Consider the following 24,430-nt stretch of genomic DNA (forward strand, 5'->3'; position numbering starts at 1 on the left):
GCCAGAGTATGTCTTGTCTTGAATTGGTGGAGTGTATGTGTTAGTTTCCAGCCACTCCCCTACTCGTCGAGCTTGCAGATGGTACAGCACTCACAAAAAGAATCGCAATGTGCAGTGCCCAAAATAAGCTCAAAAAAGTGTTGTTTCTATCTATTTCTTTAAAAAATTGTTTGGTGCCGCAAGCAAGATTTGTTACTTCAAGGGAGGTCACAATTGCTAGGGCTGTAGAATCAAGTGTACATACCTTCAACTTCATTGATGGGAATCCATAGTTGAATTAATTTATTTTGAAAAATGGCGATGAAGGCGTGTATTTTTTAAGGAAATATCTTGCATCTTTAGTAATTTTTGCTGTGTGTTTGCTGTGACTTGTTGTTACCAGTAAGTGGGATTGTGTTGTTGCAAGGTGGCAGTGGCCGGCAGTCTCTGGCCCGCCTGGCTGTGTACCTGTGTAACTACCTCTTCTTTGAGGTGGAGGTCACCCGCAACTATCGCTTACCAGAGTTCAAAGAGGATCTGAAGTTGCTGTATCGTAAAACAGGTGTCGACAACCACGCTACCACTTTCCTCTTCAACGACACACAGGTAAGGAGGTAAAATATGTTTACCTGTAATTATTGCTTATGTGCTTTATTATGCATGTTATTCCTTATCTAAATAAAAAAAATTGTATTAAGTTTTTTCTGGTTGCTCCAAACTAATCTAGTGCTGTGTATTAACTTACATAAAGAAATGTAAACATTAATAACTTCAGGTTGTCTACCCACCAAAAAAACCTACCAATGGATTAAAATTACTTGGCCGGAATATATCAGGAAATACCAAGGGAATTGTACTGTTGATCAAGAAATAATTTGGTTTTTATGTGCAAACAGTAATCAATTCTTTCATTTGGGACCATCACCAATTTTTAACGAAACTCCTGTTTAAGAAAATTTAGAGGAAATTTGAAGGAAAAAAATTCTATGTTATTTTATGTTTCCTTATTTGTCTATAATGTTTCTGAAAAATTTAAGTACTGCTGTAGAGGTTGGGGCAGAATTTTTTTTTTTTTACAATATACTGGACGGAACCCAATAATGTGTCAAACGGAAATTATTAATTATTTATTGTATATTTCCTAGCATCTGTGGTGTCCTGCCAGAATGAATGAATCTAATAGTGTAAATTAACCTTACTCGAATCCAAACTGAAAATACTTCTTAGTGTAACTATTTTATCTGTGGTAAATAAAAGTATATGGTATCTGTGACAAATGGTAGTGTATTATCTAAGTGTTTCTGTATCGTTGACATAACAATCATACAACATTTTGATCCACAGAATTAATAAATCACACTATAGTATAATTAAAATTATTTGCTAATCTCAGATGATTGGAATTCTTACAGGGGTTTTAGTTCCTCATCAATCCAAGTGCAAAGTCGCAATCAAGTTGCAAAAATTAATATTTATGCAAAGATGTCAATCAATTACTTCAGATTAAAATAAATTAATATTATCTCTACTTTAAAGTTTAGTTCTTGTTGAAAGTTACAACAAGCTAAAATAAATTATGAGTGTGTGCCGTTTAGTAAGCAGTTGGTGAGTAAACCTCTGGGTTTCAGTGAAAACATACTACACCAGAATAACCATCTTAATAGTTTCTAACTCCAAAATGAATTCCAATCATGTACTACGTCTAAAACTAGGTAATACTGGGATCCCGGTAAAATATACGATAATTAAATTAGCCAAGTTAACATGTATGAAGAATAGTTGTTACAATTTTTGTTTAAACTTTCAATGCTTTAAGTCTCTTTGAATGAATAATTGTTTATTAACGTGGATAGATCTCTTGAACGTAACGACGAAAGTTTATACGGCGACGGGACGGGACTGGGACGAACCAACCTCGGTTTCAGCAAACCACACCAGGGAAAATAGGCAATCCTCGGTGACCACTGCACAGCGCGATCAACGGACAGCGACATCCATCAATCTAGGTACTGGTAGAATGCAGTCCTCCGGGCACTCCTCTCGAACGGTCTCCTGGGACTGGTCGTCGGACTGGCTCACGGATCGTCCTTCTCTGGATACTCCATCGACGAGTTGAAACGTTCTTCCACCTTCCTTCAGTCAGTCGTGGTTGAGCAGGACAGAAGTACAGAAGTAGATTCGGGCTTCAAATCTTCATTGAATTTGTCGATTATTCTTTAGCAGGTCAATTTGATATTATCCTCAAAATTATATATTCATGGTAATTTCTTTTATACACGTCGATATCCGCAGCTAATAGTTCAGGTCTCGTTGATAATATCTGGTAATTCTTCGTAAATAATTTTATATAAATCCACTTAATTCCTTACAAATATCTATAAATCTTCTCCAATTTTCAGCAATCCAGCTTGAATTATTTTATATCGTCATATTTCTTGTAGCAGCTATTTGTAGAATCTAACTTAAAACGTACTTACTGCCGAACATTCTAAAAGAACCTTTTCTTTTTCTGTCTTGTTAATAATAACGCGATTCTCTAAATTTTGACAAAACATGAACTGTTTGTCCATAAATTAAGTAATAAAAAAAATCACTTTTCTTTACAAATGCAGAGAAAATGAATTAAAAATAATTTTAAGTTTATGACCAAAGATAAAATCATAATCATAGACAAAGCAAAATACTTTTCAAATCACACACAATTGCATATAATAAGCGAACCATAATTAAACTGATGAAAATATTAAGCGTGAATAAAATAAATAAACCGATTTCTATAAAGTGTAGAAATTACCTTTATAATACATATAATTTTATGTACATGATCGTTGTAAAGTTAAAATTGAATGTCTTATGAGTAGGGCCCCCTGAAAGTGGTAAATAAAATTTTCAGATTTCGTCATTAAAAATTACCAAAAGCGGTGTTAAAATTAACTTTTAAACACAAAAGCGGTGCTAAAATTCACTTAAAAACACAAAAGCGGTGCTAAAAACTAAAAAAAAAAGCGTGTGTTTCCGTAAATATATCTAAAATTATTTAAGTTAAATAATTTTACTTGAACCTACTCATTACTGAATACCCTAAACAAATAGGTTACATATATTTATATGACAATACTTTTGATTTAGACACTGATTATTAGTTCGTTCCCATAAACTTATCTGGAAAAATTTAATCCCTTTAACAAAATCGAGGACGCACCACAACGCCGAAATGCCAAATTGATCACGACGACAGCTAGAAAACTGCTGTGTACCACAACGCCGAAAAATGTCATTACAGGGCTGCCACAAAGGTTGGGTTAGGTTAGACTAGGTTAGGTTAGGTTAGGCTAGGCTAGGCTAGGCTAGGCTAGGCTAGGCTAGGCTAGGCTAGGCTAGGCTAGGCTAGGCTAGGTAAGGTAAGTAAGGTAAGGTAGGTTTGATTGTGGTATTTCGGCGTTAAGGTACATTTAAGAAAAACACACAAATTCATTCAGTTGTTATTTCGGCTTTGTGGTCAATTTTGACATTCGGCGTTATGGTATTTCCGCGTTGTTGTAACGAACCAACAAAATCTATAAAAACTGTTGGCCAACTAATCATCATCGTCACACCATTCGAAAATTAATGTTTGTTTACATTTTTCCGCTTTTTGGCGTGATTTAATCTGCTTGATACTACAACGCTGTTCCAACTATATGCCAGCGCCCCCGGCTGACGTGATATGGCCACTCACGTAAGGCTGTTCCAAACACCGTTCGCCCAATCATCTGCTTGCTTTTGTATTTATCCGGTGTCGCTGTTCCAAGCTGACGTCAGTGCCCCGAGCGGTGTGCGTACGCTTTAAAACTTCGCCTGTTTGTCTTATCTATCCAAACATTATGCCGGAAAGGAAAATAAACGCCATAGTTTTGCGTATTTTTACAGTATATTTTTGGGTTTAACATTATAACGTGAGCGTGTGTAAGCTTTTGTTTGCTTTAGTGCATTTATGATTAATGTTTGGCGGCCATGTTGCGGTGTTTGTTTACCATTGACGAGACACGTATTTTAACCAGTATTTAAATTTCGCGTAAAAACACTGCAATTTCGCGTTTTAATACAAAATTTCGTGTAAAAACGCTGTGTTATGGCGATTTCGCGTAAAAACTGTATTTAAAGGTGATTTCGCGTTTATCGTCGTTTAATCGCGATCGCGAAAAGAACAGGCCCCTACTTATGAGTCATGTATTAAGTATGGACACAACATAACTGTATAATGTTGAGACATACAAACTGAAAAATTAGAAACATTTTCATGACCAAGACCATGAAAAAAATATACATTTATTCATGGTTTAGTATAATTCATACATACTTACATTTTCTACCATTAAGAATTGAATAAATTTTTGCAGTTAGGTTGTGTTAAACTCCTGAATGTTGTCATGCAGATTATTGGTTTTGTTATTATTGGTTATTAGTTTTTCATGACTAAAGAATGTCACTTTTTGAAATTTTCAAAAAATACAGTTGCTGCTGTAAATAGGATATAGTCAGATGCGCTTGTTATCTAAAAGCATAACTGATAACTATTAAATATCTGTTCTCAAAAACTAAAAATAAATTATATGTAATAATTTTTTTTTAGGCAAGCTTACATAATAGAGCCCAATTGCACAATAAATCGACTAGGAAACAAACTAGATGTTACTTAAGCACATCAATTATTATAATTATCACTTCAACATCATCGCACCCCAGACCATCCGGCTAGCAATGGATTAGCCTAGGAGTGGGCCTAAATGTTTCATTAACACTTGAAGAAATGAATTGGGTACATTATGTAAGTTCCAAAAAAAAAGTTGGTAGTGTCATCGATTCGTCTACAGAAATGTCTCTCAGACACAAACTAATGTTAACGTATTTTTATTGATACGTGAAGAAAATTAACAGTCATCGTGGAAGCCATCTTGCAACCACAAAAGCAAGAACATGGAGTGTATACAACTTTTCTCACATAACCTCTTCACAGACTCCAAAAAACACATCAGTCATCTGTTTGCAGGTACCAAAGGATGAGTATTAAATATTGTTCGCAATGATGTCCGTGGTTGCACACAAAGTCACGGTACAGGCCGTAGGACTCGGTCCTCGGAACAAAGACAAAGTTCACCCGATCCTTGTAGTAGGCTACTACCATTGAATATATATAATGTATAGAAGTCGCGAGCCCAGGTTAAATTTTCTGTCCGGTTTCTTAGAAGAATTGTTGTAGTTCTAAGCTCCGCCGCTGCGATCGCTTTCATCGCTGGGTATCGGCCATATACGCCCCTGGCGGTATTTGGCAGAACTAGGTTAACCAGCCCAGTCGTGACATCATCCTTCACCCCCCTCTTCGAAAATCCCAGACCAACGATTCAAATTACCCGGCAGGTCTTATCAGCATCGTTAGGCGACCTTGAAGAGGAGCTTCCCTTACCGTCGTTTGAGAATGATGAAATCCCAAAAGAAGCTAGCCACGGAAATCACTGAATGATGGGATTCTGTACCCGAGTGAAGTGAAAATTAGCTATTAAAACTTTGTATTGGGTCAATAGTCAGTGTTCCGTTCAAAATATGGTTTTATTTTAAAAGTAAAATACTTATTTAAACTATATTTTGCGTTTGTACAAATTTACTTTTAGATATTGGCAAGGAAAATCAACATACCTTAAACAACATTCTCTTATTCAACGTTATCTATTAAGTAGTAAGGTAGATATTATTTTTAAAAAAAAAAAAATGGACCCCACTAAATCAGTATTGGCAAGATATATATAAATTCAATATTAAAATACGCATATTAAAATTTTTTGTATTTAACTTTTTTCGGTAATAAAAATTCAGGATGATTTTGGTTTAATTGGTTTACGTATATTGCTATATTTTCTAAATCACATAGAAAAGGGAAAAGGGTACATCAGTGAATATTCAAAAATTTAGTTTAAGTAATACTAGCCATACCAAAAAATCAATATTTGAGATAAGAAATTTGGTAACTGCTCTACATTTCAAATAAAAATGCATTGGTTTCATGAATACTGAAATGTATGCGTAATAAGGCATATTATGTTATCCTAAGCATGACTATAACTAAAAAAATTACAGTAATTTAAAACGATGACAGTCTTAACATACAATAAGTGCGCGAGTCTTGGTTTATTTTTTAATTGGCTTCTTCGTCAGATGGAAAAGAGTTAATATTTCATCAAGGAAAAATATATTCTTAAAGTCACTAAACCGGGAGATAGAAAATAAGGTAGTTACTTAATTTTAAATAAAAGTTAAAATAGACTTACGCTAAACCAATTAAAAATAAATCGTAAAAATATTTTTATTTATTAAATATGTTCTATACTTGACAGTTCTTTGTGTATAATTCTTCAAAAATCTTTGGCATTTAATACATACTTTTCTTAAAATGGTAGAATATCAGCAATACCCGGAAATTACGTGAGCAAAGCCACGGGTTATTAGATACACTTTTATTATAAAATAAAAACAATTATACATTTGTAGTTCACGAATGTGATATTTTGTTTATTGCTTCACAACATTCATTTGCCAGTCTCAAAATTGATCGTACCACTTGTCAGAAATGTCACCAAAAATGAGAGATAGATTTTTTTTTGACGAATTTCAATTACGAAGAAATCTTTCGCAAGACTTTTTTATTCGCAGTAGTCACTGGGACACCATTAATTTAAATCCACTAAGATAATAAAATTGTATGTATAATGATTTTTTTTTGTATATTTATATAACTTCCCAACCAATTTTTAATGATTTTCATGTAAATAAAAACTTGTAAAGCAATTTAATTAACTGTGTCATAATTAGGGCCTGGAAAATTTCGGTGTTTTCAGTATGCAAAAAGCGGTACTTTCAAATTAGAAAAGCGGTGGTTTAAAGTCGGTATTTTCGTTATGCAATGGAAATTTTACCGGTATTTTAAATGTTGACTAAATTGTGCAGTTATTGAATATAATAGTTTACATATTTAATAAACAATCCATGTATACTAGGAATAGGCTAATATGCATAATAACAGCCAATTAAATCCAAAACAGTTACACAAAACAGACACATTGCTATAGATGTTTGCAACTACAATTTTTTTTTTTTTTTTTTTTTGCTGCCAATGTCACATGCTTAGCCGACTTTAGGTGTTTGGCAATGAAATCTTTTCTATCCCATGAAACTTTACAGTTGCAAAATATGCACATCACTGTGCTATTGTCAGTACAATAAAACCCATGTTTCTGATACTGATATGCTCATATTTAATGGAGTGGAGGAACACGGGGTTGCCACTTGAACAAACCCCAGCGCACAAATGAGAAGAAACTTAGTGTGAACTATACCCCAGATCAATTTTGAGCATCAAAACCATACACGAACACGGCTTATGTAAAAATAAGGTAATTATGCTGAAACACAAGACTTGGGTTAAAGGATACTTTAACCTTGTGTGGATCAAGTAGAAAACATTCGGTTATAAACGAAAGAAATAAGAACAATGCTATCCTGAAATGCTGTGAAATGTTTTTGGAGTAGATAATCACAGCGACAGACCGACAGGATACGCTCCTGCCCTTGCCGTCAGCGATGTTTATTTTGACAGCTCAAGCAATTATCTTTTCCACGTCCCTTCGCAGCGTAAAAAAAAAGAGAAAAAAAAAACACGCTGACAGTTTCTCACGCAGAAGGTTGAAATAAGGGAGGGAATGTGTTGAAATGTTAGTTGGATAAGGAGGGGGGGATGAATTGTTTTTACATGGTTTGTGGCTCTGGGAGGGATGAGCCTTGAAGAATTAGCAGGGGATGGGAGAGGTAAGCGTCGCGTCACGTCACGTATGACGTCAAGCTGCCGGGCGGGTAAGATAACATGACAGCTGAGACGGCTTTTCGTGCGATAGTGGAGGCGCCGAGCTCGTCTAGACACTGCCTCGTGGCCAGTCTAGAGGGGTGGTATCTATTTTTAGATGTCTTTTGTATGCCTGGTTGCTTACAGTACAGCTCTCGCCAAGATAAACGTGAACACATAGAGCCCAACAAAGTGTAACAGACTTGTTTTTCAGCCGATTTTACTCAAATTTTCGACTTTCTCTGCTCAAATTTTTCATGTTTTCTCAAAAAAACGGTCGTATAAACGGAATGGACGCATCAGAGGGGGCTCGCATCGGCGGGATTCTACTGTAATGGTACTTTTCGGGGATATATTCGCAGTGTAATATAGAAATGTTGTGGTTTTCGCGAATGTACTTACTTTTCGCGTTTTCATGCGAAATTCGCGGGAATTTTCGCAAAATTCGCGATCGCGAAAAATTCCAGGCCCTAGTCATAATACTTCTGATTAGATGGAAATACAAACTTTTCATCCGTAATATACGATGATAAAAAATATTTATTATTGCAAAATAATATTCACTGTTCAAGTGCAAATTTAAATAGATTATTCATACATGTTTCCGTATAATTAATGGTTTAACATAATAATTTTTAGTATAAAATCATTTTTCTCTTGTGTTAAAATGGGTTGCTAAAATGAGGAATTATAAATATATCACTTACTAAGTCCGTGCACAGATTTACACAAAACAGCAATGTAGATAATCTTTTTTGGTAGTTTCTAATTTTGTGCCCCGAATAACATGAATTTGGTTGAATTCATACCAAAGTGAATTTTTTGAACAACTTAAATTGATGTCATAAATAAATATTTATTTTATATTAAAAATCCACAAACTGTTTTTAAAATATAATATTTATCACGCCAGATGGAATAATAACAAAAAATAGCTCTTATATGTTGCCTGTGTTTAAAGAATTGTATTATATTTAATGGAAATAATATTTACCTTTAGGTTATTAAAATAAAATATATTTGTATTCAAAATACTTGCGCATCGTTTTTACGAGCATAACTTGTGTATCTAACCTCAAAGCAAGGAATATAAAGAGTGGGAACTCATAACAAATACTCTTATTTTATTTGGAGATCCGGGAAATGTGCGTTATTTATAAGCAACTTAACATAGTAAATCGTTAACTTTTCAGATCTATGTTGGCAAAATTGATTATTTTTTTTGGTCATTCGTTACTGGGAATATTCACCATATAACGTTTAAGATTATTTATTTTGAATTACGAAACAACCAAAACATTATGTAAAAATGCTTCATCTTATGTTAAAAAAATTATAAACTGCGTAGCCACAAAGTATGACATCATACCATTAGTTTCAGTTACTAATAACAACACGTGCACGTGTTTGAACAGTCATCGCAGCCATAGTTGTTTCATAGCTACCAAAATCATTCAACGTTGTCAAGAATTATTCCAAATTATGTTTTGCCATTTTACTCAATGCGCCACTCCGTTAACACAACATTTTATAAATTCTGAACTACGAATGTCAGTAGATTTTTTTTATGTTATTACGTTTAAGAAATTTCTGTAGTTTTCTTATTATTAAAATTAATTTCTGATGTTGGCATCTTTTAACCGCACTTTTTTTTCGGTGGTCGTACTCCTCCAATTCAGTTGCGCCCGCCTGTATCTAAGTGCTCGGATTTCAACAAAAGGCACCGCCTCTCGATAGAGTGAGACAGAGAATTACACGCACGACCTTGAAAAAAGTGACGCTACAGCGCTCTGGCGTGGAAGCTGGTAACTACGAGTACCCTCTTGTGGAAAGAAGAGCTGTCTAGCGGCGGAGCTAACAACTACCACAGTTTTGGATCCAAAAATTGGAATAATAAATCCTATCCCCTCGCGACTTCTATAAGTTATATATATTCAATGCTACTACTGAGAATTGTAGTCAGAAAATGTTAGTTAAAAGTTCAGAAAAGCAAAAAAACGTATATTATAAAGGATAAGGCCGAACCACAGCCGCGAAAAACTCTCACCTACATAATTATATTATTTGTGGGCCCTTGCCCTTGGTACCTCATCTAGATGCTGACTAAATGAAGGAAGCTATGCAGCCGCCTCTGCCCGGAGGAAGTTGCAGGTGCGTGACCTAGCCAGTCAGTCTTAGTACAGACCTCAACAATTTCCTGCGCCTCTTATCGTTGCTTTCATGGCAAAGATTACACCAAGAAAAAAATCAGGAAAACTAGTGACATAATTTTCTTCCAATCACAAAAATATATTTAAAAATTACCAGCCATTCCTGGTGCATGACAACAACCCAGTCCTTTCTCACACTCTGTCTTTCACTCTCATTCCTACGCAACAGACCATCTATTGCATCAGCTTGCATTCAGACAAGAACCAAATCGAGAATTAAGTACAAAGAAAAATCAATGAAAATTACGTTAAAACACAATTTCAAATAAAGAAAAAATAAGCAACTCTCAAAATTTACAAGAAAGCACATAAAAACGTAAATACACAACTAAACAGTTAAAAATAATGTCTAGGAACTAATACACTTTGAAGTAGACAAATCATCAGAACAACTTAAAAACCACGAAACAATGTAAATTTTGATCATAAAATGTACAGCAAACACAGGAATACTTCTTAAAAGGAATAAAAAGATGTTATTTAAATTATATCAGAAAACATAAATCATTAATTAAACTACTTAGCGAGTGAGAAAGATAGTAAACTGGTTTGTTAAAACATTTCTAAACACTTATTCAATCAGCTGTGTCTCAGTCTCAGCACCTATTGTTCATTATTATTTTATAATAATTGCTGAAGTTAAAAAATCATAGCTAAATTCTGGTCAAATAGCAGCACCCAGTTTCATCAACCTTTAAATTCACTCTTATGTAGGTATTACTTCCCAACAAACTCCTAAAAATATCTGCTGAATTCTCATGTTATACCCTTTCTTAAATTCAGTAAGTATTTTGGAACTCTGTTAAATGGGTTAATTTTGTCACTTTCAATTGACAGGGTGGAATAAGTTTTATATAAACATTGCTTGCATCAAAACCCCAGACCATATGACCAAGTGTTTAGTCAGTCTACATGCATAGGGCTTCTAAATAACAAAATATGTGACAAGATAGGTTTTGAAAGACACAGAAAGTTTTGATTACTGCAACAAGGCTTCCATACATGCATTAAGCAACCTAATAGAGGCAAGAAACAAATGGTCTTGTTCCATTATAATACACAGCCACAGTAAATAAAACATTTTTTTTTCTTTTTTTTTCAAGCAGCTAGTAAAACATTTTAATTTGTGGCCATATTTACCATTTATGTGTGTGATTATGTTTATGAGCAAAAAGAGCCACATGTTTTGAAAAAAAAAAAAAAAAACAGTCTCGCCAAACTTATTACCACAATAATGTATTTAATGAAACATCTCCGATTGTAGTTTAGTTGATAGAATTACATGTATCAGAATGACAAAAATAAATAAACATGAAAAAATATTATATACATAATGCTAATAATAATGTTAGTTGCAGAACATTTTTGATAAAGCTATTTTTAAATTTTTTGAATAATTTGTCAGAATGTGTTCACCACTCACCACCTCCAGAAAGCTCAAATTAGGTGATGAGTGGAACATACAGGTTACAGGTCACGAAGAAATTAGAAATTTGTACACAAAGTTCTATGTATTACCTGTTTTATTTATTTATGTAAAAATCACACTATATTCCGTACAATAGAGCACACAAAAAAAAATTTAACTGTACGTTCCGAAAAGAATAAACCACAAGCCATCGCCCGACCACTGCCTGCTCGGCCCGGTGCTCGGACAATGACTGAGCTTACAGCCTTCCTTTCCTTCGTGCGGGCAGTGTCCTGGGCTCGCTGACGTAATTCTCAGACAATCGCGGCGCATGGCAACAGAAGCTTCCACGAAATGCTTACTTACCGTGACTCTCGCACTCTTTGTGAAACAAAGCCTCGGTCGTGGAAAAAATGAAGGAAAATCACGTCAGAATGCCTTCCCACACAAAGAAGCCAGCAAAAAATTACGTGAAAAATAAACTTTTGATTTTTAAAAATAAAAACAATAAACCCGGAGAATTATGTTCACAATAACCTCTAAAAGGAAAAACTTTACATCTAACCTGAAATTTGACAAAAAAATTTATAACTAAAGATTATTACTGTATTGCATGAGGAAGGCTGTAATCTATATTGTTACAAGCTATTCATAATTTTTTTAAATAATTTGTCAGAATGTGTATCATTGATCACTTTGTACATGAATAAAGTTTAAAATATGATGAATTCCACTCAAAACAAATTAGGTACAGTTTGTATGTCTTTGTGCTATTCACCAATGGTTCACCATCGTCATGTGACTGTGCAGCATATTTGCTACACACTCCGATACACCATGCACATGCACTCAGCCAGCAATGAAGCTCCTAGGTAAATTAAAAACAAGCTTGGCGATGAACACAGTTTCTAGGTGCTTTCACAAAAAATGTTAAACTATTGAACTAAATGATGCGTTAAGATTTATTAAACCAAAAAAATCCCAGAATGGTGTGAATTCATTAAAAAGATATATTTTATTTTGGTGGTGTTAAAATTTAAGAAAATTAATTAAATTATTTTTTTTTCTCAGTGAAATTTTGAACATTTGAAAACATTGTAAAACAGTTAACATTTCTTAACAAAAATATATTCTCACATCATATAAACAGAAAGACTTTATTTATATAAGAAAATAACACCTACTGTTGAGGAAATAATGTAATTTAATTAATGTCTCTAATATAAACTTAAATATATTCTATAATGCATCCTTTGCATTGACAACATTACTTTATTTTAGTAAGTTTTCTAGATATATTATTATTTTTGTTTTTTTAAATATTTTCCAACCAATGGGCAGGGTCTTATTATTTTTAATTTTTAATTATTTTTAGGTGACGCAAGATGCATTTCTAGAGGTGGTCAGCAATTTAATGAACACCGGAGAGGTGGCTAATCTCTACAAAGCAGAAGAATTTGAAGAAGTGAGTATGAATATTTTCTTTTCATGATAGCTCCTTACTGTAGATATACTACATGCTTAGGAGTTTATGACACCATAAAACCACATTGATGACATATATTTTATATAAATTGCCAGCATATTCAGGGCTTATTGGTCTTTGGTTGGCACTCAAATCTCAATAAAAAAAAAAATTATTTTAAAAAATTCTAGAATTGAATCCAATTGTTACATTCTCCTTATTTACATTTTCCCCTTAATTTTACTGAAATTTATTTTCCAACTTATACCTTACATTTACTGTACGTTCCATTCTTGTTATTTACACCACAAGAAAATATAGCTTCTTCTGATTGACACTTTATTCTGCTTTCTATTGTTGTACTTTTTTTATTGCTAAGGAAATAGAAAATCACCCATTGCAAGTCCCAAAAGGAAAGCATTTAGTAATTTTGTCACATTGCATAGATATTCATAAATTTTTATGCAGATTTATCTTCTAAGACTAAACAAAACATTCATAATTTTGGTTTATACTCTAATTGCAGAAAAAAATTACTTTGGACTGTTTTAAATAATTTTTTCACAATGACACAAATACATGACAAGAACGATGTGGCCCGTACTACTTTCAAGGCACGACGATGCTATTTGCAAAAAATAAAGGTGGCACTTGTAATATAATAATATATGCAATATTCTTAGGCAGTCCTGGCCTGCAACCATACTTTACTGCCAATGCAAGCATAGACAATGTTTTCAGATAAAACAGACTGCATTATTTCTTAACCTTCTTAGTGCCAGCCTCTGCTAGGATGGTAGTGCTAATAGTGCCAGGTCATTTTTAACTAAATTGCATCTCTAGAGTTTAATTTTAATAACTTTTTAACCTTTACTGTTGTAATTATGAAATTTTTACTGTTTATAGATAAATGATTTCTTTTGTCACTTCTCATGTTTAAACATAAAAATTTTCAACTTATTTTATTTTTGTTGGTTTTTAAATTGAAAAAAATAATTATTAAATATTTTTTAAGTATTGTAATGTGGATAGGGAGTAGTTTTGACAGTAATATTATTTGGTTTGAATTTTTTGAAATATTTAATTTTTTTTCTATATGATAGTATAATAGTAATGTAATTTTTTCCAATATTTATTGAAATAAAAATTTTTAAAAAACATTGCGTTTCTAACTGTGTGACAATTCAATTGAAATCTTCTCTTAGCGTAACTCCAACTATTTAGTGTATTTTGAATCTTTATAATTTTTTAATAATTATAAGTCTGTTATTAATGTATTTAAAAAGTAAACAAAGATATTAAAAAATTATGCATAACTATTGTATGCCTTTATACAAATTTAGGTGAAACTGACTTCCAATTAAAAATATAAAATTAATTGGTAGTTCATGATAACAACAATGATAAATCAATCACAACTAAAGTCAAATACATATTCACTGGTCCTAGCAGCTGTGTTTACTAAAACAAACACCATGCAACCCTTTATGGCATTTTGCACAAACTGTCCTTGAACTCTTTCTTTTTCCTCCCTGACGTTTACTCGATACACTGCAAACATAACATTATTTTTCTTTCTTCAATGGCAGTTTCAGAATTCCTGATGACGCCACACTTTCGTTAGTGTCACCAGGTTGTTGGTGTTGCTGTTCTAGCCACTCTTTCCTGAGACTGTCCACTACAGCAGAGACAAACTCATATTGTCAGAATGTTACCATCTGTATTCACTTTGTACAAAATATAACTGTTGAGTACCATACGGCCAAACATATTGAAACATACTTTTTTCCAGTATTTCAATTACCTTCATTCGTCGAGGTAACAATACAGCATCATATCACTTGTGTCTATACCACCCATGTATTTATTGTATTGTGAATGATTTCTGGTTTTTCACGCACTCTCTCTAGTCCGTGCCGTTTTTTGGTACACTGAACATCTTCTGTTTTTCCATTTGTTGATAGTAAAATTACTGGTTTTGTTTGAGATTTCTTTTCGCGATATGCTAATAACAGCAGTTTATTACTTTTGAAATACCTTTTCTCCCCAACCTGAAATTTGTTTTGCCTGTGTAATTCAGCTGGTAGCTTCTTCCTGTTCCGCCTAACAGTGCCAGTAAGGTAATTCCCTTCAGAAAAGAGTTTCTGTGCAACTGGTACACTTGTAAAAAAATTATCAATAAAAATGTGATAACCTTTTTGTAGTCAATTCACAACTAATAATAGCTTCATGATCACAGTGTACCCAAGACCATATAGTTTTATGCTAGCCTTATCTAATTGATCTTTAGCACCATGGTATACATAAAATCCCATGCAGTAATTGACAGTACTATCACAAAGCATTCAAAATTTTATTCTCCATCTGTGGTGGTGTTTGTTAGGAAGGTATTAAAGTAATGACGTGTGGCTCTTTGTTCCGACCAAACTTTCATCAATGCTCAGTATTTGGTATGGAGTGAAGTGGTGCTTGAAAACGTTATTTGCGTGGTCAATAATTGGCTTGAATTTTCCTTCTGAATCATAGTTTGATTCGCCTGGTAGACCAAGGTTTTTGTTATCGGATAGGTGAAAAAATTTTAGAAGTAGTTGAAATCTATTCCGAGAAAACATTTTTCGAAACCATGGCATGCTGCGAGAAGGAACAGTAGACCAATATGAGGAAAGTGTAGGCATTTTTATGAGGCCCATATTTACTATACATGCTACAAATGCTTTCATTTCAACAACTGAAGTTTTTTTCCATGAAATAGCTCTCAAACCTGTACCTAATTTACCTTTGTTCTGTGATAAAAACTGCTGAGCGTATCTATTGGTTTCCATTACCAGAAGCTGTAGTAAGGAAAAAGTAAACATTAGCTGGAAATATGCTATGGGCTTCGAGTTTCGAGGCGGTAAATGTTTTGGTCCAGCATTTTCTAAAAACTGGGGTATGTTGTGTTTTGGTAGTGAAAAGTTTTCACAAGAAGACCAGATTTTATTATTTACGTCAGTCTGTTCATTTTCATCCGACGAATCACTTGAACTATCGCCTGAATTCGTATGAAGTGATGCACCGGCTGGAATATAATTACCCGCAGCCACTGGAGTAAGTCTCGGTGTGTTTGAAGTAGATGGTAAATGCTCTTCCTCATCAGTACTTGTATCGTTGTCGCTTGTTGTATCACTTTCACAAATATCACTATTGAGCGAATAAAAATAGTCGAGCATTTCTTTGTCATCTTTACCCGCAATGTAACTTCTTTTCCGAGACATTATTATGAAAACGACAACAAAAGCCTTGATTGCACAAAGTTTCGTGGTAGTATTAGTTTGAAACAGAGTAACATCACTTTCCACTGAGAAATATGCGGGAAAACGTGTTTACTATGACTACTACAATAATAATTTTCAACACAGAATAACCAACGGTATAAAATCCTATGCAATTTGTAATATCTACGAAACTGGTAGTTACATGTATCGTTTACCTAAAATTAACCATTGTTGTCATAACTTTGAAAAAATACATTTGTAGAAATTGCTGGAAAACAGTTTCATGATATAAAAGAATCTAAAAAAAGAATTTACAAAAGAAACATTTTTTTTTTTTTCAAAAGGAAAAGTGTTTCTTTAGAATAAAGAAATGCAGCAAAACGCAGTTTCTTATGATGTGCGATGTCCAGCAGTATGACACTCGTACTCTCTGTTGAGAGAAAAAAGAACTAAATAGTAGGGCACTTTCACTACCTGTTGACAGAAAAAAGGAACTAGATAGTAGGACACTTCTTTAGACAAAGGTATAATGCGCTGCTAGTAACAAAAACTGTCTTGAAAACGGTAAAAAAATCGGGCCGATTTTTCGGCCCTGGCAATTTTCGCACAACAAGGCAAAGTTAATTTATTGGACTTTGGCACTGAAAGGGTTAATTCTTCCAAAAGACACTATTGCCTTAACCAAATGAATTAGTCATATCATGTAGAAGCGATAATCCATCCTTGTGCGACAATGTATTACAATTTCTAAATAATACTTTGCTATTATTTGCACCAAACTTCTACATGCTTACATTATGATGGCATCACTCACTCTCTTAAGAGTACTTAATTTAAGCTAGTAAGTATCAATTCACATTGTTGTGATAAAACACACATCAATTCCTCCTAGAGGGGTCTAATCAAATGAACTATAAAAGAACTGCGCTTGGGCACCGAGTCTGTCGTGTCATAGACACGTATACTACCTGGAACATAAGAAAACTATATATAAATAAATAATAGTTATCTGTCAATACTAGTATAAATAAAACAGTTTATACTAGACAGCTGTGTGGTTTTGCCAAAACAATTTTTTTCATTTGACACAAATACATGACAAGAACAAAGGGGCTCGTATATTAAAAGATTCCTAAATGAATAACAATTGTTAACACACAGAATGATCATATGGCATTAAAAGAATAAACTCACTTTCCTGATTGGGGGCTTTGTCCCCAAAGCTACTGTTGGTTTTGACAAACCAGGAATGCTATTGAATGTTTTGTCAAACAGAATATCTTGTAAACTCAGAATGTTGAGAATACTACTAAACATGCATTGCTAGATGGTTTTGCAAAATTTATTTTGGTCTTTATTTACTTGTTCTCCTTGTATTGTTTTTAAGTTCTTTGATCCACAATGCTTTAAATTTTTTTGTCTTCTAGAACCTTTTTGTTAAAGTGAGGAAACAAGATAGTGTGTGGGTTTAGAGGCAAAGGAGCAGCGACAGAACATAAAGCACTAATGTTAGCATTAGACTGCGGCTGAGGGCGGCTGCAGTATATTGGCCAGGTTCGAAGGGAAGGATCTGGTCAAGGATGTAACACCTCGTGGATCAAGGTCCTATACAATGGCAAGGGAAGTAGTGTTTGATATGGCAAACACACTTCAATCAGTCAAGTTTCCTAGCTGTTAAATGGGAACCAATGTTGTGAGGGTGGAAAGATTCAAATAAGCATGATACTGTTTGCACCTGTAAGTTATTAGGGCGGCGGCGGATGTAACTCATGCCACCAACAAAGAAAATACATTAAAATTAATCTATAATTGACTAGATAACCCTACACAAATATAAACAAAAACTTTTTGGTATATTACTGTGTGCACAAAGATAATGCCAAGCAGTTATAGGCCAAATACTCAATTAAAAGGAGTAAATATGCAATAATGTTACTCTATCTTGCTACTGCAATGGGAGTTGAAGTGTTCGTTGAAGTTTAGGGCGCCACCACATGTATAATGGGCATGTGGACCCGGCTACTCTGTTCTCAGGGCCGTGACGTAGCCCGTGTGTGGCGAGGCCCGTTTCCCCCTGTATCACTCAAAACCTCCAAAATACGATGACAGGTTCATGAAGCTCCTTCCTCTCGCAGCGCTCGCGACTCACTGACCGCTCGTCCTCGCTCAGCAACTCTCGGGAGCGGAGCACTGACGTCACACGGGCGGGCGGTCGTAGAGGGTGGGGGTGGAAGGAGGGGGCTCGCAGCTTGTAAGGGGGGAGGTGGTGGCACATCGGGCTCAGAAGGGCTCAGCCCGGGACGATCACAATTTTTAAATAAAAATCAAACAAAATAAAAATCTGATGGTACCCAATAAAACATACGACCTAACACTGCCATAAAATGATCAAATACCTAACATGTAGTTACTCAGGATGCCCTCTTTCTGAAATAGCCAAAATCCTCAGAATATAATCTGCTTGCATCTACCCATCCATTTCTCCCCACTACTCAGAAATTACACTCTTAAAAATACCCCATTTAGGGCTGCATGACGTGACAATCAATCAGAGACATCAACCTATCACATTTAAAAAAGGCGGCAATTGTTAAAGTCATAATAAAGGTTCATAAAATTTTTTTTTTGGTACCTTTCTCTTCTTGCGTCTCCTCTGGAGTCTGTAGTATGTGTGTGTGGCCACATGATGACGATCACTGTGATCTTGATCCTCACAGCCGATCATGCTAATCTTCATTGGCAGCGGCCGAAAGTGCCAGACTCAGCGACCATGTGACCTGCAGCTTTGCCGACTATATGACATGCAGCTTCTAAACTTTTGGCCGCTTATCTTTCAATCAGGGTGGGCTAGCGCAAAGTGTGAAGGAATAAATGGAAGTGGAAATAGATAACCCATTGCCAAAAATACACAAAGATTTTCTAATCATTTCCTTTACTAGTCAGGCTCATATAGTTGTCAACATTTCATTTGTATAGGTAGATTAGATTGGCGATAATGAAAGGAAAGCACTTTTACATCATTCAACAAATTTTCTTTTCCCTTTGATGTTTATTATTGTTATTTTTATCATAGGTACATCATTTTTTACACTAATGTGTCTCTGTCAATTTTTTTATCAAATATCAAACTTTAGTATGTGTTCAAACATAAGTTAAAAGCGTTTAATGGTAGCAGCTAAACAAATTAACGAACTGAAAAACTTTTTTAAGCTAGTAAAGGTTGCCGGAAATGTAATAATTTAATCCATTCGTCTGTCAAAGTTCAAGTTTGGGCAGCTTTTAATGGATGGACAGATAAAAAATTGTATGTCTTCTAATTGGCTTGAGATCGCATGATTGATGGACAGATATGAAATGAATGGAAGCGACAAATCATTGTGGGTCCACCTTACCACACATTACTTCAAATACAGCTTGAATAATTTTTTTTATTGAGACTGGATAGGTTCATTCCCATTGGAATGTGAATAACCCATGATGCAGAGGTACGTTATGTCTCTCAACAACTGTGTTTTGTGGTGTATAAGCAGGATTTTCAAACTACACCGGAGCTTTGACTGTATTACTAGATTGCCACTGTACCTATCACCCAGGGACTATTGAAGAGACATGCAAAGAAGCTGTGTCTGCTACCAACCTGCATAAAATAGGTTATTTAGGTGGGCAGAATGTTGAGAATCTTTCCTAGCATACTTGTGGTGTTGGATGTCAGGGTTTCAGCAGGGAGCTTTGGGGCTGTGCAGGTGAAAGGTGCCTTGAGTATTGCAGCAACGAAGGCAGGTATTTTGCCTACAAACGAAGCAATATTCAATTTCCTGGTGGACAGAGTGAGAACTAACCTCCATGTTGTGCTGTGCATGAGTCCATTGGAAGAACGGTTCAGGTAAGCTGTAGATAGAATATTTTATTTTGGATATTTTTTTTATATATCATTCAGTGCTAAATAAAATTATATTTGAAAGTGAAAATGGACATGTAGTTGGCCACCTGAGGCAGGGTCTTCGTGGATGGAGTGGGGCTGACACAGGAACCGCTGCTCTACTGAGGGACAGACCTGTTGTTCCGGCCAGCCTGGAGAATGCTTGAGCTGGGATGGAATGGGGTGTGAAGCAGCGATTGAATAAATTGGTGGGGGAAACTGCACTACCCCAAGAACCAAGAAAACCCACAGGCTTGGGCAACATCCATTTTAAATAACCCGTGTTTGACCCCACCGAGAATTTAACCCGGATCACCTTGAGGGGAGACGAGTGCTCAAACCCCTCAACCACCATAGCTTCCTCACAATGTACATTGTATATTTTTGTTGTTTTGATGCTTGTTACAGGTGTGCTTGTCACATATTTATATTTTTCCAATTTTTTTACTCTATATGTATTTTCAAGGGAAAGTTACTTGGCCTTTGTAGTGAAGGTTTTCTTAAGAAAAATTTTAAGGCAAATGTTTTTCTGAGCCTGAAGCCCTGAGTGAGGTTGGAGGAAGCACTGTTATTCTCTGTACCTGGTATTGTGCTTTAGTGCCATCAGAACCTCTCCACAAACTGAAGTAGACTTCACGAATGAGCTCTACAGTTATTCTTTAAGCTGTGTCGGACTGGGAGATGATAGTTTTGGTTCTCTATTTACTTTTCAATACACTATACCTATTCACAATACTTGCAATTTATCAATTTAAGTGAGTAACTGTTCTTCTTCCTAGTAACATATCTTCAGTTATACTGATGCTTTACATTTTCATTTGGTGTTTCACTGTTTCTGCAACAGTCAATACTACTGTCGATGGCACTACCCTTACTTTGTTCATTATTTCAAAAGTTGTTTCTCGACTGCACTGTTACTGCCAATCTTGTTTGGATGCACTTTGAATTGCTGAATTTGTAAATGCTAGCATCGAGAAGTGGATACATAACCCGCAGTAAATACTATTTTCTCTTATCAACTGAGATTAGATGGTAATGCGTACCAACAGCTTGATAAACTGATAGCTCCTTAGAACAAGGCCTGGTGATTCTTACAGCAACATTTCAGTGGCTCTGTTATCAGAATAACGTTAGCAGGAAATGGGTTTTTCCTAGATTTACAACAGCTCTTGATGCTGATGTAGCACTGATGCAGCACTGACAATGGGCAGTGACCCTCACATGAAAAAGATCATGAAGGTGTGTCCATCACTACTCCTTATTGTAAATAAATATAGTTTAAAAAACTAAAGAAACATGCTTTTAAAGATTATCAAACTAAAAAGTTAAAAATAATTTTAAAATTTAATTTATGACAGTAGTATATAAGCAATACTAGTATAAACTAGAAAAAAGCTTGAGGCGCTTTGTGCCATATTTTTTGTATATTAAGCGCCCCATGCTTTTTTCTCATTTATACTAGTATTGCTTATATACTATTGACATAAATTAAATTTTAAAATTATTTTTAACTTTTTAGTTTGATAATCTTTAAAAGCATGTTTCTTTAGTTTTTTAAACTATATTTATTTTTAACTTTTTAGTTTGATATTCTTTAAAAGCATGTTTTTTTAGTTTTTTAAACTATATTTATGTATAATTATCATAGGGAAATGAGTTACCGACACTACCTATTACCATCTGAGATAACTATTTGGAGTTGCAATGTCACAAAGAAATGGTAAAGTCTCTCCAAATCATTTACAGTTAGTTGTATGGATATAATCTTAGAATTTACTGGGAAAAAAAAAGACATTTTTTTTTCGGCGTGGCCGGGAGTAGAACCTACGATCGCTGAATCCGACAGCTGACGTCACAGAAGTCGCGCGCCTTAGACCGCTCGGCTAACGAACGTAATGAAATTGGTGGGACATTTTACAGTGATGAGCCACTCACTCTTAGTCGAAAGAGTTACAGACGGACAGACAAACAAACATACAGGTGAAGCTAATATAAAGCATGTAAAATGGGTTTTAAGTATCACAGTCTCTTTCTCTCTCTCTCTCTCTCTCTCACACTATGAACTCTTTCTAAAGGACAGCAGAGGCTAAATTTCTTAGTATTGCACCAAATATTAAAATTACTCGACCACCTGTACCAAGGGATGAAGCATACTGCTGCTGTGTCAGCTTAGGTGCAATCTCAATGCCTGAGCTTTTACTGCAACTCTAAGAACTGAGTGAAGTCATTAAGACATGAAAATGTATCACTCGGGAGTGGTATTTCCCACTGCTTCTGCAGGACTACGTTAACCAGCAAGGAGCCCACTGCCTCACTGGCAGCTGCAGCGCTCAGAGCTCCATTGTTCCTGCACTGACTGACAACAGCATCCTTGTGGAAGAGGAACAGTTCAAGCATACATCTGAGGACGTCGAAAGCGCTTCACTGTGATTACACATGATCAAGCGTCTTTGCTGTATTGTCTAACTAAAATCTTCCACACCATCTCAAAGTTTATCTGTTTTAGTGTCAAGGATTTAATATGAATGCAGTTTCACTGTTGAGTTTGCACTAAACAGGACAAGCATGCATTGCTAGTTAGTTACTTAAGATACTAGCTACTATTCTAGCTCTGTGAATAAATTGGAGAAGATGCTTGCACATTGTCTGAAAATGTAGCAACTTTATAGGTGGCAGCACAAACCTATTTTTGAATGATTGTTGATGCTACTGGCTGACACGCTAGCATCTTTTTGAGGTAACTGGCAATAATATCTTGTATAGCAATGACCTCGAAGAATAGGTTATCGAACGTGTGTAGTTGTTACCTATACGCATGACCTCAAAGTTTTCTTCACTGGTCGAAAACGACTATAGCTCTAGATGATCTTGATAGCCAGTTTTTACTGTGAGAATGTCCTTGCCTGTCACCACGAACAACTATAAGTTTTAAGAAAGTGTTGGAGCTCCCTGTGCTAGGTAAGTGCATTTTGCAGAAGATGCTCAGCCTTCTCTAATTTCAGTCAATAAGAGGATATATTATTTATTGTGGCCTACAAAATCGTTTCTAAATGTTGGCATTGTTTACACAGCACCAACACTGCACAAAATATAATTAAAGTTCCATAAATATATTTGCTCATACTTTACACACATTCTAAATCAACATACAACACTAAAGTTACAGATATTAGCAAATATTAAGTCCAGAGAACCAAAAGTTTTTCTGCGAAATTTACACATGGATATTAAATGGTTACAAAGAAATATTTGTTTTGATTACTGTCCAAAGAACCAAAAAGTTTCTAATATTCTACACCAATAAAAAATTCAACAAAGTAAAGTTATGCTTTCTAAATAGTTGCTGTCTAGACACTGGTTCAGGCATCCAGCCTCTCACTTATAGTTTGACTTATTAAAGAATAGGTGAAAGGTTTATTTTCTTTCGCAGAATGATACCATATTTACCCGTGAATGGGTCGCACATTATGCAGATTTTCAGTTTAAAAAAAGGTAGTGCGACCATTATGCATGTTTTTCACTTGGTGTTAAAATAAAATGCATTGCACTGTGGTTGGAAATGTGCGTAAATAACCTACCTATGTTGGAATATTAATAAATATGACAAAGTATAATTTTTTAACAAAATATCTCAGCAGTAGTGTGATGTCCTGGGAGCAGTGCAGTTATACATCTGCTGTATGTGCCGCCCGCCCGGTCGCCAAGTGACATGTCTGCTGTGCTGTGGGGGTATAGCGAGGAGGAGAAAATATAGAAATAAACCAGTTAAAGAGAGATAGCAAGAGCGTGTGTGCATGCGTGAGGCCATGTGGCAATGTTGATGGTTCAATCTCCTTCTCATCATTGTAAATGTCCCGTGAACTGGTACCCTACACAACTAACGTGTATATCTTTACAGGTGTTTATGACATAACTGTGCTCAAACATTATTTTTTTTGCATGAGATTTCCCACGCTTTCAACCGAACATTCTGTGACAAAACTGCAGCCATGATTGGTGTTTATAAGTGCACCTTTTTAATTCTTTCAGCCCCGCACGAGTCTGCTGGTAACAGTGAGTGCTAGTTTTTATAGAAGCAACTGACAATGTGTAGCTTGCCGCCTCTTCTCTCAGTGGCAAAGGGATGGCTACAAAAAAAATACAATGTACAAAAGGGAAACATGGGTATAAAAATATCATTCTTCTCCTGTGTCCTTTTGTTAGTAGTGGGAAATTAGGGGGTTGTAAGTATGGGGGGAGGGAAGATAAGTGGACCCCGAGGGTCAACACCAGTGCTGTAGTGCTCTAGTGAAGACAGATATGTGGTGCAACCCTTATTCGAGGGC

The 24,430-nt window shown here is 35.1% G+C and overlaps 1 protein-coding gene across 2 annotated transcripts in view; it reads left to right on the forward strand.

Moving 5' to 3' along the window:
* LOC134531211 (dynein axonemal heavy chain 2) overlaps positions 1-24,430 on the forward strand; it is an 864,487-nt gene that overhangs the window by 589,721 nt on the left and 250,336 nt on the right. For both annotated transcript variants that reach the window (XM_063366870.1, XM_063366871.1), the window contains 3 exons: positions 407-585; positions 12,843-12,932; positions 19,930-20,069. In XM_063366870.1, the coding sequence (XP_063222940.1) occupies positions 407-585; positions 12,843-12,932; positions 19,930-20,069 (409 nt within the window). The remainder of the gene's footprint in view (positions 1-406; positions 586-12,842; positions 12,933-19,929; positions 20,070-24,430) is intronic.

This window comes from Bacillus rossius, chromosome 3 (assembly GCF_032445375.1).
Source record: "Bacillus rossius redtenbacheri isolate Brsri chromosome 3, Brsri_v3, whole genome shotgun sequence".
In the NCBI taxonomy this organism is placed as follows: Eukaryota; Metazoa; Arthropoda; class Insecta; order Phasmatodea; family Bacillidae; genus Bacillus; species Bacillus rossius.